At 43.6% G+C, this 13,108-nt stretch overlaps 1 protein-coding gene across 2 annotated transcripts in view; it reads left to right on the top strand.

The window, feature by feature from the left end:
- Nucleotides 1-12,292, top strand: part of mtss1 (MTSS I-BAR domain containing 1) — a 48,548-nt gene extending 36,256 nt beyond the window's left edge. Inside the window, exons 7-14 of one of the 2 annotated variants that reach the window (XM_063911026.1) lie at nt 3,279-3,436; nt 3,520-3,627; nt 3,720-3,817; nt 3,908-3,986; nt 5,461-5,592; nt 6,093-6,243; nt 6,347-6,373; nt 8,335-12,292. In XM_063911026.1, the coding sequence (XP_063767096.1) occupies nt 3,279-3,436; nt 3,520-3,627; nt 3,720-3,817; nt 3,908-3,986; nt 5,461-5,592; nt 6,093-6,243; nt 6,347-6,373; nt 8,335-9,476 (1,895 nt within the window). In that variant the 3' untranslated portion in view covers nt 9,477-12,292. The remainder of the gene's footprint in view (nt 1-3,278; nt 3,437-3,519; nt 3,628-3,719; nt 3,818-3,907; nt 3,987-5,460; nt 5,593-6,092; nt 6,244-6,346; nt 6,374-8,334) is intronic. The other variant, XM_063911027.1, reaches the window with a different exon arrangement.
- Nucleotides 12,293-13,108: the final 816 nt, after the last annotated feature.

The raw sequence follows: 13,108 nt of genomic DNA on the forward strand, positions 1-13,108 counted from the left end.
CACTTCACATGGGGAATCTCTGCTCTGATGGGAGGAGACATAAAGCTGATGATGGTTATCTGTGTTTCTTTCCTTTGAATAATGAGGAAACATGATCTATTAAATGCATTTGGAGTGTATCGCTGTAAACAACAGATGCAAACACTTATTTTAATAATCTACCTTCACCCACTACTAACTTTACAGAACGGAGGGTGAAGGCACTAAAGGGAGCGTCACATTTTACAAATCGCTCCTCTGTTTACTGAAGATTTGAGCGGGAAGTTTTTAAGCTTTATTTCAGATTACAGCTAAAAAAACGTCCTTATTCCTGAGTTTGAAAATGGAAATGAACGTACATAACCAAACAAAGATGAGTATAACTCCATGGGGGGTTAAACTGTAATCCAATTATCTAAAATGTAAAAACAGTATTCATTAGAAAACACTGTTTTTAATTTGAGCTAACGTTCCTCCTCAAGAGCCGGAAATATTACCCCTCTCACTCTTTGGTGTTTTTTATCGACACGTTTCTGTTTTATTTGATTATATAAGAATAAGAATGCATTTTATTTACACAGCGCTTTAATGGAAACTCAAAGACACTTTACAGAGTCAGAATTCACAACACATTTCAAACACATCATTTATTACAGATTAAAGCAGGGCTGAAAAGGTGAGTTTTTACAAAGGTTTCCACAGGATCACTGAAATCTCCAGTAAAATAAACAATTAAATGTAAATAAAAATACCTTTTATTTAAGATAAGAAAGACAACAGGTTGTAATATGAAATAAGTAAACATAAATACATTTGAAGGAGAGTTTTAAAGCGATAAATCGATGCCAGATCAAAATGATCCCTTCGTGCCGTCTTTAAAGAAGAGGGTTGTGTCTCGTCAGCGTTACATACTGAATGATCAGTTCTTTCTGCTTCTTCCTGAAACCTTGACCACCTGTCTGACAGTGATGATGTCATCAGCGTGTGATGCAGCCGGTCTAGACGAGTTGATGAATAATTTTTATAAAGCAGACAGCTGCAGGACAGATCTGAGTCAGCAGACTTCAGCGCGGTACATATCGCTGAGGCAGGCTGTTTACACTCGTCTACTACAACAACAACAACAACAACAACAACACAGACTTCTAGGAATCAAGAGGGAAGTTGGTTCTTGATGGAAATCTTAGATTTTAAGATATATACTGTATTTATCCAAGGTTCTGAAGGCATGTTTGTCCCACAACGATGAGAGGTTACACATACTCAATAAGGAACAGAAATAATACCAGTTAACATTCAAATCAGCGGCAAGCATTTACAAATAATACACATTTTAAGGAGATATTGAATAAATTGAGTACTCAGGAATATATACATCCTTTGTGCTACTACCTAGAGGAGAGTTGTCTTCCAGCCAGATACACATTTCTTTGGTTCCTCTATAAGCACTGGACTTTAATCTGAATACGTCAGTAGAAAAAACCCAGGTTTCATTTTTTCAAAACAGCTAAATAAACCCAGGGATATCCAGAGGACCCAGGTTTAGTAGAGGGTTTAAGCTGCTCCTTTTTGTCATTGTAAAGGAGGTTTATATAACTCCTAATTTCACCGTGGTTCCTCGTGCCTTGTGGGCGTCACACATTGATGGGCAGCATTCGTAGAGAGAGGATGTCTGACAGAAGCGCAGCTCAAAATGTAACGCCTGTAAAGACCCTCCCCTTCAGCTCCATCACCCGGCCCGTTTCAATACCCGCCAAAACATATCGCCCTGTCACACACACGAGAGGATAACACCCGTACAGGTCTCTATCATAATTAAAGGAGCTCCTAAAACCTTTTCTGAGGCGGTTTCATTATTTCACTGCTGTTCCTCTGACCTGTCTCACCCCCTCCTCACAGAGGCCCTCACACTCTGGGTTCATGTCTCTGTGTTTCCGTCTGTGTCGAGCCAGATCCTTGTAGAAACACACACACACACACACACACACACACACACACACACACACACAGTGAGCTCCTGTTAGCAACATGGAAATTACCCTCACACACACTCGCACACACACCTACCTGAGAGGTTGTGTTTGGTTTGAGCTTTACGGCTGTGTGTGTGTGTGTGTGTGTGTGTGTGTGTGTGTGTGTGTGTGTGTGTGTGTGTGTGTGTGTGTGTGTGTGTGTGTGTGTGTGTGTGTGTGTGTGTGTGTGTGTGTGTGTGTGTGTGTGTGTGTGTGTGTGTGTGTGTGTGTGTGTGTGTGTGTGTGTGTGTGGGGATTTTCCACAGGATTTACTGTCTCTGTTTTCCTGTCTCCTCGAGTTAAAAGAGGGTTTTGTTTTCACCGCGTTCGTTCGAAAAATATCTGAGAAATCTGAAAGGGATCAGCTCCTGAGATTTTGCCCGAGTATATGAGGTTTTAGAAATCAGATGCCCAGAACTTTGTTTTTAAACCAAAAACAAATCATGCTGCATTCAAGAGTCAGTCGGTAGGATTTAAGCCTTTGCAGACCATTCACATGCACCATAAAGCCTAATAGAGCCTCTTTAAAATGTTTTCAACCCAAAATATTTTCACTTCAAGGCTCAGAATGTCTTCAGAATCAGACGACTCCACAGCCGTCCTCTTGATGGGCTTTAAAATGTTCTTTTTTGACTGATGGAGTTGGTCAATAGTCCATTGAGCAGTGTAGTGAATCACAAAAGAGAGAGTTTTCTTTTTAAGATGTGAATATATTTCCTCTTATTCAGATGCTTTACTACCATCAGATCATAACTGAGCTGTGAACATTCAACAGATCCTTAAATCAGCTGCTCAGGTTTGAGAGGGTTTCCCATTTAAACAGTGCAGTGTTCTGCTGCCCCCTGCTGGTGGGATCCGAGTGGTACACCCTCAGACACTAGAGCTGCAACCATGATTTAATGACAGAAGAATAATCAGAAACTCTCATTAAGGTCAGAGTTGCTGCTTTTTTGATTTATAATCATATTCAAATCTTTATTTTGGAGAAAAACCAGACAATTAAAGACATCACCTTGCACGTTGTGATACTGGGATGGACCCTTTATCAGTGTTTAATGACTGGAATAAAATCCTCTGATTTAATTTGAAGCAGTAACTAATAAAACAATGTGAAATAAAGAATGAAGTAATTAACCTTATCCTGTGTGTGTGTGTGTGTGTGTGTGTGTGTGTGTGTGTGTGTGTGTGTGTGTGTGTGTGTGTGTGTGTGTGTGTGTGTGTGTGTGTGTGTGTGTGTGTGTGTGTGTGTGTGTGTGTGTGTGTGTGTGTGTGTGTGTGTGTGTGCAGGGAAGGGCGAGGTGCGCATGCAGCTGGACAGCGCTCTGCAGGACGTGAACGTTCGCTACGCCGTGCTGGAGGACACGGAGAAGCGGGCAGTGTGCAGAGCGCTGATCGAGGAGCGCTCCAGATACTGCAGCTTCGTGGGCATGCTGAAGCCCGTGCTGGTCAGTGTGTGTGTGTGTGTGCTGTCTTTAAAGCCTTTAAATTGAATAAGTACTAACGTGTGTGTGTGTGTGTGTGTGTGCAGGACCATGAGATCAACATGCTGGGGGAGGTGACTCACCTGCAGACTATTCTGGAAGATCTGAGCAACCTGACAGCTGAACCCAATAAGCTCCCAGCAGCCAGCGAGCAGGTGAGACCTTTTCACACGTGTTTCAGGACCGTTTCATTTATTTTTCGTGAGCGTTGACAACAGAAGAACACGCTGTAATGTTTATTTTCCAGGTGATTCTGGACCTGAAAGGCTCTGATTTTAACTACAGCTATCAGACTCCTCCAGCTTCTCCCAGCAACACGCTGTCCAGGAAGAGCAGCATCAGCAGGTATTCACCCTAAACTAAAATGTGGGGTTTAATGAACAGATTAAAAGCGTTTACACAACCACACCTAAACAATCCAATCTGTGTTTGTAGTAACTACCAGTCTGGATCAGTGAGACATGTTCCCTCCCTGGACTCCATCAGCTGTGCCGTGGATGGAGTACACATCCAGGTAACACACACACACACACACACACACACAGTTGTTTATCCTGGAATGGGTTCTATGTTCCAACAAATAGAAGTATTGTTTTGGAATAACTGCTGACCATAGTTTATATTTTTCTTATTCAACGATCTTTATTTTATTTATTTATTTTCATTTCTAGTTCCCTATTATTTATTATATTATTTATTATATTATTTATTATATTATTTATTATATTATTTATTATATTATTTATTATATTATTTATTATATTATTTATTTGTATAAATATTTTCTATTTTATTTATATATTATAATTATTATTTTTTTCTATTTATTTCTTATTTATATTTTACCTTATCAATTATTTTAGTCCAAAATAAAGTTTTACTAAATATTTCTTTTTTCTAACCTTCATTATTTGGAGTCATTTTTTGTTCTTCTAGCTGTCCAGAAATGTGCTTTGAAACCTGCTGATCTGGTTACCCTAAATAAAAGTTTAAAGGTTCATTAAATTAAATGTGTTTTTCTCTTCAGACCGGCTAGGAAAACAACCTCGTCATCATTATATTTGAAACCCAATTTAACTCCATTAATACACTCCCTAAAATGACACTTTTAGCGTTGAGGATTTTCAAAATGAAAGCTCTCACCTCTCCTGTGTAGCGCTGCTCCTCCCCCTTCCTGCTGATTGGTCAGGAGGTCGGCCGCTCCCTCAGCGAGGGGAACTCCCCGAACCGCCTCGGTCGGCAGGGCAGCCGCGGCCGCTACGGTTACACTGGCCACCCCCCCGCGCCCAGCCACCGCGTTAGTCGCAGGGATAACGCCACCGTGAGAATACATATTATTACCCCCCCCCCACCGTCTGTCTCCCATCGGATCAGATCTCCATCTCACATCCTCTCGATGTTCTGAGCGTTTTGTACCCTCGTGTTTCCCGTCAGATTTCACCTCCGGTTGATCCTCCATACATGTGTAGTCCCGCTCCGATCCATCCCATAAAACACAGTGCATTATTGAGTCCTGTTGTGGTGTGTTCACATGTAAAGTGATTTTATTCATGGCTGATTTTCTGTTTGAGTTGAAGTCTTTCGTGCTTTTGTTTCTTCGTGAATCTCTGTTTGTCCTTCAATAGCTAACGAGCGGTTCCTTTCTCCTTTGGTTTCCTAACTGACTAATTAAGAGTCCAATTAAAGACTAATTAAGGTTAATAAAGCTATAAGGTGCATACCAACCACATTACTCACCCTAATTATAAATGGGCTGGAGGAAAAGGTGAAGCCTATTGTGGAAAACAAGCACACTGGATCTCCATCCAGTTACCCAGTAGTCCCCTATGGGAGGAGTGGGTCCAGGTTAATGTTGACATCAGCTGACCTGTGTGTCACTGCTGTCACAGGAACAGTAGAGAGGGGTGTGTGTGTGTGTGTTTTCTGTGTGTACTTGTATCTCTGACAGCTCAGGTGTATTAAAAATGTTCACTTCCTGGTTTGTGTAGGACTCAATCGGCTCGACCAATCAGCTCGCTGCCATGGGGAGCGGCGGGGCAGAGAACGGCCTGCTGGCCCCCCCACAAAACGCATACACACATCACGGAGAGAGAGCCAGAGCCATGTCTGCATCTGGGAAGGTAACACACACACACACACACACACACACACACACACACACACACACACACACACACACACACACACACACACACACACACATTTATTTATATTAAGTTTCATTTTAAGAAATTGTAGTTTGTGTTCCTACCCCAAGCTTCCGTAAGTGGGAGAACATTTTCTGAGTCTGATGGGAACCTTTGACTCTGACCACCTGGCTGTCAGGAACACAGACTTCATCTGGAGTGACTTTTACAAATGTTACAATCTGCCTTTGATTTATTTCTGACTTTTTCTAAATGATCCACATTTTACAAGAAATTCAGAAGTTTGCTCCAAAAGTTAGATTTTAAATCAGACTTTATTTAAAAAGTGTTTTTTTCTAAATGTCGACTTTTAGACTCATTATTATAACTCTTCTTCATGTGGCCCTAATCATCTTCTTTTAAACTCACACTTTTTGTCTCCCCCCTTTCTCTCTCTCTCTCTCTCTCTCTCTCTCTCTCTCTCTCTCGCTCAGTCTTGCTCGGCCCGGGACCAGCTGGCGTTGACGCTGGGCGCGTTGAATTCGGACGCCCAGAGGAGCAGCAGGGACTCTCTCCACTGCTCCAGCGGCTACAGCACCCAGACCACCACCCCCTCCTGCTCCGAGGACACCATACACACACACAGTGAGTACACACACACACACACACGGTTTGGGTTATATCCTGTGTTCCTGGTGTTCTCTCCTCCCTGTTGTGTGTCTTCTAAACCTCCTTCCTTCTCTTCCAGCTGTAAGGAGAGATCCTCCTATCTATGGTAGGTCTCTGACTTCCTGTCTGTCCTCTTCCTGCCCCTCCCCCCCCTCCCTCCCTCCCTCAGCAGCTGATCGCATGCCTCCAGCTCTGTGTTCACTTTACCGCCAAAATCAATCCAAAGATCATAGAAGATAATTTAGCTCTCCTTGACCGAGAACGAAGAAACACTCCATGGAGTCGCAGGTTAATTAGATTAAAGGAAACAAGGAGAGGAGATATTAAAGGAAACAAGGAGAGGAGACAAGGAGAGGAGAGATTAAAGGAAACAAGGAGAGGAGACAAGGGAAGAGATTAAAGGAAACAAGGAGAGGAGACAAGGAGAGGAGATATTAAAGGAAACAAGGAGAGGAGACAAGGAGAGGAGATATTAAAGGAAACAAGGAGAGGAGACAAGGAGAGGAGATATTAAAGGAAACAAGGAGAGGAGACAAGGAGAGGAGATATTAAAGGAAACAAGGAGAGGAGATATTAAAGGAAACAAGGAGAGGAGACAAGGAGAGGAGATATTAAAGGAAACAAGGAGAGGAGACAAGGAGAGGAGATATTAAAGGAAACAAGGAGAGGAGACAAGGAGAGGAGATATTAAAGGAAACAAGGAGAGGAGAGATTAAAGGAAACAAGGAGAGGAGATATTAAAGGAAACAAGGAGAGGAGACAAGGAGAGGAGAGATTTAAGGAAACAAGGAGAGGAGACAAGGGAAGAGATTAAAGGAAACAAGTAGAGGAGAGATGAAAGGAAACAAGGAAAGGAGAGATTAAAGGAAACAAGGAGAGGAGACAAGGGGAGAGATTAATGGAAACAAGGAGAGGAGATATTAAAGGAAACAAGGAGAGGAGACAAGGGGAGAGATTAAAGGAAACAAGGAGAGGAGAGATTAAAGGAGACAAGGAGAGGAGACAAGGGGAGAGATTAAAGGAAACAAGGAGAGGAGAGATTAAAAGAGACAAGGAGAGGAGAGATTAAAGGAAACAAGGAGAGGGGAGATTAAAGGAAACAAGGAGAGGAGACAAGGAGAGGAGAGATTAAAGGAAACAAGGAGAGGGGAGATTAAAGGAAACAAGGAGAGGAGACAAGGAGAGGAGAGATTAACGGAAACAAGGAAGTGTTTATAACGAGATGTGGATATAACATAAACATTGGACACACCCTTTCTGGGAGGTTCCCTCTCCTGTAGTGTGTTCTATAGGTGTTAGTGCATGTAAATGGTCTGCAGAGGCTAAAATCCCAAAGTCCAGAGGAAGGGAACACATTTCCTCTCTACTTGTTTTGTCCCTTTTTCTTTCCTTACCTCCTTTTTTTGGTCTCAACTCCTTTAGAGTTTTCCTTGCACCTCTTCTTGTTCTTTGTCTCCTTCCCTCACTCTTCCTTTCCTCTTCTTGTTCTTTGTCTCCTTCCCTCACTCCTCCTTTCCTCTTCTTGTTCTTTGTCTCCTTCCCTCACTCCTCCTTTCCTCTTCTTGTTCTTTGTCTCCTTCCCTCACTCCTCCTTTCCTCTTCTTGTTCTTTGTCTCCTTCCCTCACTCCTCCTTTCCTCTTCTTGTTCTTTGTCTCCTTCCCTCACTCCTCCATTCCTCTTCTTGTTCTTTGTCTCCTTCCCTCACTCCTCCTTTCCTCTTCTTGTTCTTTGTCTCCTTCCCTCACTCCTCCTTTCCTCTTCTTGTTCTTTGTCTCCTTCCCTCACTCCTCCATTCCTCTTCTTGTTCTTTGTCTCCTTCCCTCACTCCTCCTTTCCTCTTCTTGTTCTTTGTCTCCTTCCCTCACTCTTCGTTTCCTCTTCTTGTTCTTTGTCTCCTTCCCTCTCTCCTCCTTTCCTTGATTGCTTTTCCGACCTCTTGTTCCCCTTCTAATTAAAGTCCATCTGAAAGCATTAATTACATGCTTAGGAAATTCTAGAAGAGTTCTTCCGGTACGCGTGTGATAAAACCCGTCTGAAAGTAACTCACACTCCCTCTCCCCCCGCAGTCGACTATGAGTCCGTCTCCCTCCACGGGGACTCCGACTCCCTCTCCCTGCACCACCTCTCCCTGGGACCCGGCCAGTCGGACTTCGACAAGTCCTCCACCATCCCGAGGAACTCCGACCTCAGCTTCCAGTACCGGAAGTTCGCCCAGTCCAAACGTCCCGCCTCCACCGTCAGCCTATTGGCCGAGCCCGAGCTGACGAGCCGCTCCGGACGCCACCAGATGCCGCCCCCCCACACCGCCACCATCCGCCGGAAGCCCTCGTCCAAACCGGCGTACCGCAGGGGTACCATCAGCGGGGGGGTGCCTATCCCCATCTGCACCCCCCAGGTTCCCGTCAGGGCGGGGAACGGCAGCGAGGAGCACATCTACTCCTCCACCACAGGAGGGGGGGGCGGGTTGGGTTACAGCAAACTGTGCACCTCCACCCAGAGCCTCTGCGCCCTCCCCCCCTCACACTCCTCCTCCCCCTACTACCAGCTGGTGCCAGGCCAGATGCCCATCCCGGTGCCGGTCCCCACCGTGCCACCAGAGGGCAGCAGCGCCAAACTGTACCAGCAGCACGGCAACCAGCACGGCAACCAGCTGAGTAACTACCAGCAGCTACAGATCCAACGTCAACAACAACAACAACAACAACAACAGCAGCAACTACAGATCCAACATCAACAACAGCAGCAGCAACTACAGATCCAACAACAACAACAACAACAGCAACTACAACAACAGCAGCATCACCCGGACTTGAACCTGCAGCACAGACAGCAGCTGCAGATCCAGCAACAAGTTCAGGACCAACAGAACCACCATCAGCGACAACAACAACAACAACAACCACAGATCCCACAGCAGCAGTACAACCCGCAACAACAACAGCAATACAACCAACAGCAGGTCCTCCAGCCGCCTCCCCCCGCCCTGGTCTCGCACCCCCAGGACGAGGCCTCCTCTCTGGGCCTCCCCGCCCCCTACCAGCCCCATGATCCTCCGCCCCCCTCCAGCCCAGAGCCGCTGCCGCCACCGCCACCCCTGGAGGAAGGGGGGGGCAACATGCTGAGACAGATCCGGAGCGTGAAGCTCAGACGGACCCTCACCGATGACCGCTCCGCCCCCCTCCTGCCGCCCCCGGCCAATCACAAATGAGTTTGTTTTTTAAGAACTCATCGCTGGAACTCCTGAACGTGTGTCTTATTTTATTTTCTAAAGACCCACTTCTTTCTCTCTTTTTTTAGACTCGATCGTTATTGACTGTTTGTTTGTTTACATAAAGTTGATTCAGTGACTTCCTGCTCTTCAGTTAGCCGGACAGGAAGTAGATCCTCTTCAGTCCTGGGTGCGTTGGATTTACCTCTTTTTGGGGTTTAGTCATAAGTCCTGTATCTCCACAGTGTCCCGTGGTTGAGCCACGTTGTGTGTGTGTGTGTGGGCGCGTGTGTGTGTGTGTGTTTCCCGCTCATCTCAAAGAGTCAGGCGCTCGCTTCGTTCGCTCTGAAATAAAAACTGGAGTTTGTAAATATTTTTAGATCAAAATCTTCTGCGTTGGGTTCCTCTCCTTAAAGGATTTATTTTAAAAGTCAAAATGATCGTTTTTTGAGGATTGTCACTCCTCTAACAGGGTAGTGTTGCACGTCAGACAATATCAACTCTACGTATTGCTCTCTTTTAATTATCATCATTCACTCCATCATGACATTTTTACGCAGGAAACAAATTTCAAAATCTGAAGACTTTCCACCAAAACGACAAAGCTAGAAATATAGAAAACACCAAAAAGAGAAATGATAATGCATCCATTAAACGGGGTGAATAAAATGTTGGGACTTGACCTTAAATAATCTGAAACCCTCTCTCAATGAACAGGGTTGCTGGAGTGTGTAAATGCAGCTGAGTTTGTGTTCACTCTTTATTTACCCGCAGGAGAGTTTGCCTCGGCTCGAGTAACTGAGGTCATGTTTTCCAAGCGAGTTTCCATTTCAATGACCTGTTTTAGAAGTTCAAACCAGCGTTTTCACAATAAATAAACTTGTGTTCCTGCAGGTGAACGGAGGGTTCGATGCATCTACTCTAAAAGGGCAGTGTTCCATCATTAGAGAATAAACACCTCTGCTTTACGTCTGTTTTTAGCAGGAAACCAATTTCAAAATCTGAAGATTTCCCACCAAAACGACAAAGCTAGAAACATAAAAACACCGTAGAGATAAAGGGTAATGCAACATGCAACATTTAAATCCCATTCAATAACCTCTAATGTCCTTCTGCTTCTACAGACACGGCTGTTTTTTAACGACCAAAATAAGACATTTTTACGCCGGACACCAATTTCAAAACAAAGGTTTTTCCAGCACAATTACAAAGACAGAAATACAGAAAAATGATAATGCAGCGATCAAACGACTTCAACGCCTGAAATACTCAACCAATGCTGGACTTTGAGTGTTAACGTTCAGCTGAGTGTGTGATCACTTTTTTAATGAGCCTGTATTTATCCGCAGTAGTTTGTCTGGGCTCCAGGAGCTGGCTCTGTTGGATCCTTTTCCGAGCTGTGTAAGATTCATTTAACCGGCGTGTCCTGCAGGTAGACGGGGGGTTTTGCTGCAGCTCCTCCAACATGGCAGTGTTTCCATCAGTAGACAACAAACACCTCTAATTGGACGCCTCTTCTATACTATTATCAAAACAACACTGAAGATCATTTCATAAATCTCTTATTTGTTATTGAACACAGTGACCCGACTCAGATTCTCTCAAATGTTCCTGGAGTTTGTCTCGTTCTAATCCTTTATTTGGATGAACGTAAGGAAGCTGTCCCTTATTTTCCAGAAGAAAAAACACAGTTCAATCAAAGCATCTTCAAATGATCCCTGACTCCCGAATAATACCCGCTGTGGTGCCTCTCAGAGCGTGCTGGGGATCAGAGCTGCTAGTGCTACTCATTAATGCAGCTGATTGGCTCCTGAAATTCAAAAGGAAGCGCCCTATAGACGTCCAAAGATGTCCAGAGGACAATCAGTAAAACTACATGAAGTTTTTCCTTCAGAAATGTCTTGAATAAATATGATCAGATTTACAAAATGCTGCTTTCTGTTTACTGTTTCAGCTTTACGTTTCACATTCAGGTTGTTTTCACTCCTGTTTCTGATGTGTTTTCAGACGTGGGAAAAACCAAAGAATAAATGAACTACAAATCATCCAAACCATTCAGATCCATCACAGTGCACCAGTTAAATATAATGGTGGGACTTCCTTAAATACTGGGAGCTCATTCAAATCCAAATCTCTGCTACAGCTCAAAGTTACAGACCAGTTGCATTCTGGGAAATGTAGTTATTAGAGATTTCTTGCAGGTGAAATTGATTGTTTGGCCCAAAAAGCTGTGTGTGTGTGTGTGTGTGTGTGTGTGTGTGTGTGTGTGTGTGTGTGTGTGTGTGTGTGTGTGTGTGTGTGTGTGTGTGTGTGTGTGTGTGTGTGTGTGTGTGTGTGTGTGTGTGTGTGTGTGTGTGTGTGTGTGTTCGCTTCTATTCCTTAGAGAGATCTAAATCTATATATAAAAATGTACGTTTGAATATCCTGATTGTATTTTTGTTGATTTATTGATCAGACGATGTGACGTGTAGGTCGCCATATTTTTGTATAAAAGCTTTATCGGGGTGGGGGGGGACCTCCTGGTGTCTGAGGATCTGTCGCCTGATTGGACGTTACCTTCCTTATGTCTGAGGATCTGTCGCCTGATTGGACGTTACCTTCCTTATGTCTGAGGATCTGTCGCCTGATTGGACGTGAAGTTCATATTTTTTTGAGGACCTGACGTCTGATTGGACTAGAACCTCCTGTTTTTGAGGATCTGACGCCTGATTGGACTAAATGGCGACCGGAACCAACAGAATGTAAAGATGTTTTCTCTTCTCTTGACGTCGCTGTGGGATCAATGACAATAATAATAATAGTAATTGATTCATGAATTCTCTTCTGTTTGTGTCTTTTATTTACATCTGTTCATATTTAGCTGTAATGGGTTTAATTGGTCTTTCTTCAAAAACAAATGGGGATGGAGAATGAGCTCATCGTTTATCCGACTTTTTTTATTCCATTTTATTTAAGAACAAGTCTAAAGTCCTAGCTTAAGCCACTCTCAGTTGCTGAAACTCAAAGTGATTCTGCATTTAAATAATTAAATACGTTTTAAAACGCACATTATTGCACAATGATTCATAATTCCCCAAAGTTTTGCCTTTTCAAGCTTAAAAAACTGTCCCATGAGAGAAAGATCTTATTGGCGTGAACCTCGAAAAGGTTATCAAATCTCCAGCACAACATGTGATGTGTGAAATTGATGCATGAACTCACAGTCTGAACATCGCTCCCACATTTTATTAAGAAACGAAGAAATCAGAGCAGAAAAATTCACCAAAAAGCAGGAAATGATGTAAAAATGATGTATAGTCCAGATGTTCCCCCGAGGAACATCTGGACTATACATATAATGAACTTGAATTAAGACACACAAACTGCAGAGGGAACGTGTCGTCTCTAAATCCCAGCGGCTGAATCTGTGGTGAAGCATCCTCATTACCCATCGTCCTCGGGGTGTGATTAAGGCCAGGGTGGGACACACACACACACACACACACACACACTAGGGGACCCTCAGTGCTAAAGCGGGACAAAAAAACAGTGCCATGAAACTACAGCATGTTAATTGTCAAAAAATGTCAGATATTATTTTTTTATCTTAAATTATTCTTCACAAAGTTGTAATTAATACAAAGTGTTTTTCT

Source organism: Eleginops maclovinus, chromosome 20 (assembly GCF_036324505.1).
Source record: "Eleginops maclovinus isolate JMC-PN-2008 ecotype Puerto Natales chromosome 20, JC_Emac_rtc_rv5, whole genome shotgun sequence".
Classification (NCBI taxonomy): domain Eukaryota; kingdom Metazoa; phylum Chordata; class Actinopteri; order Perciformes; family Eleginopidae; genus Eleginops; species Eleginops maclovinus.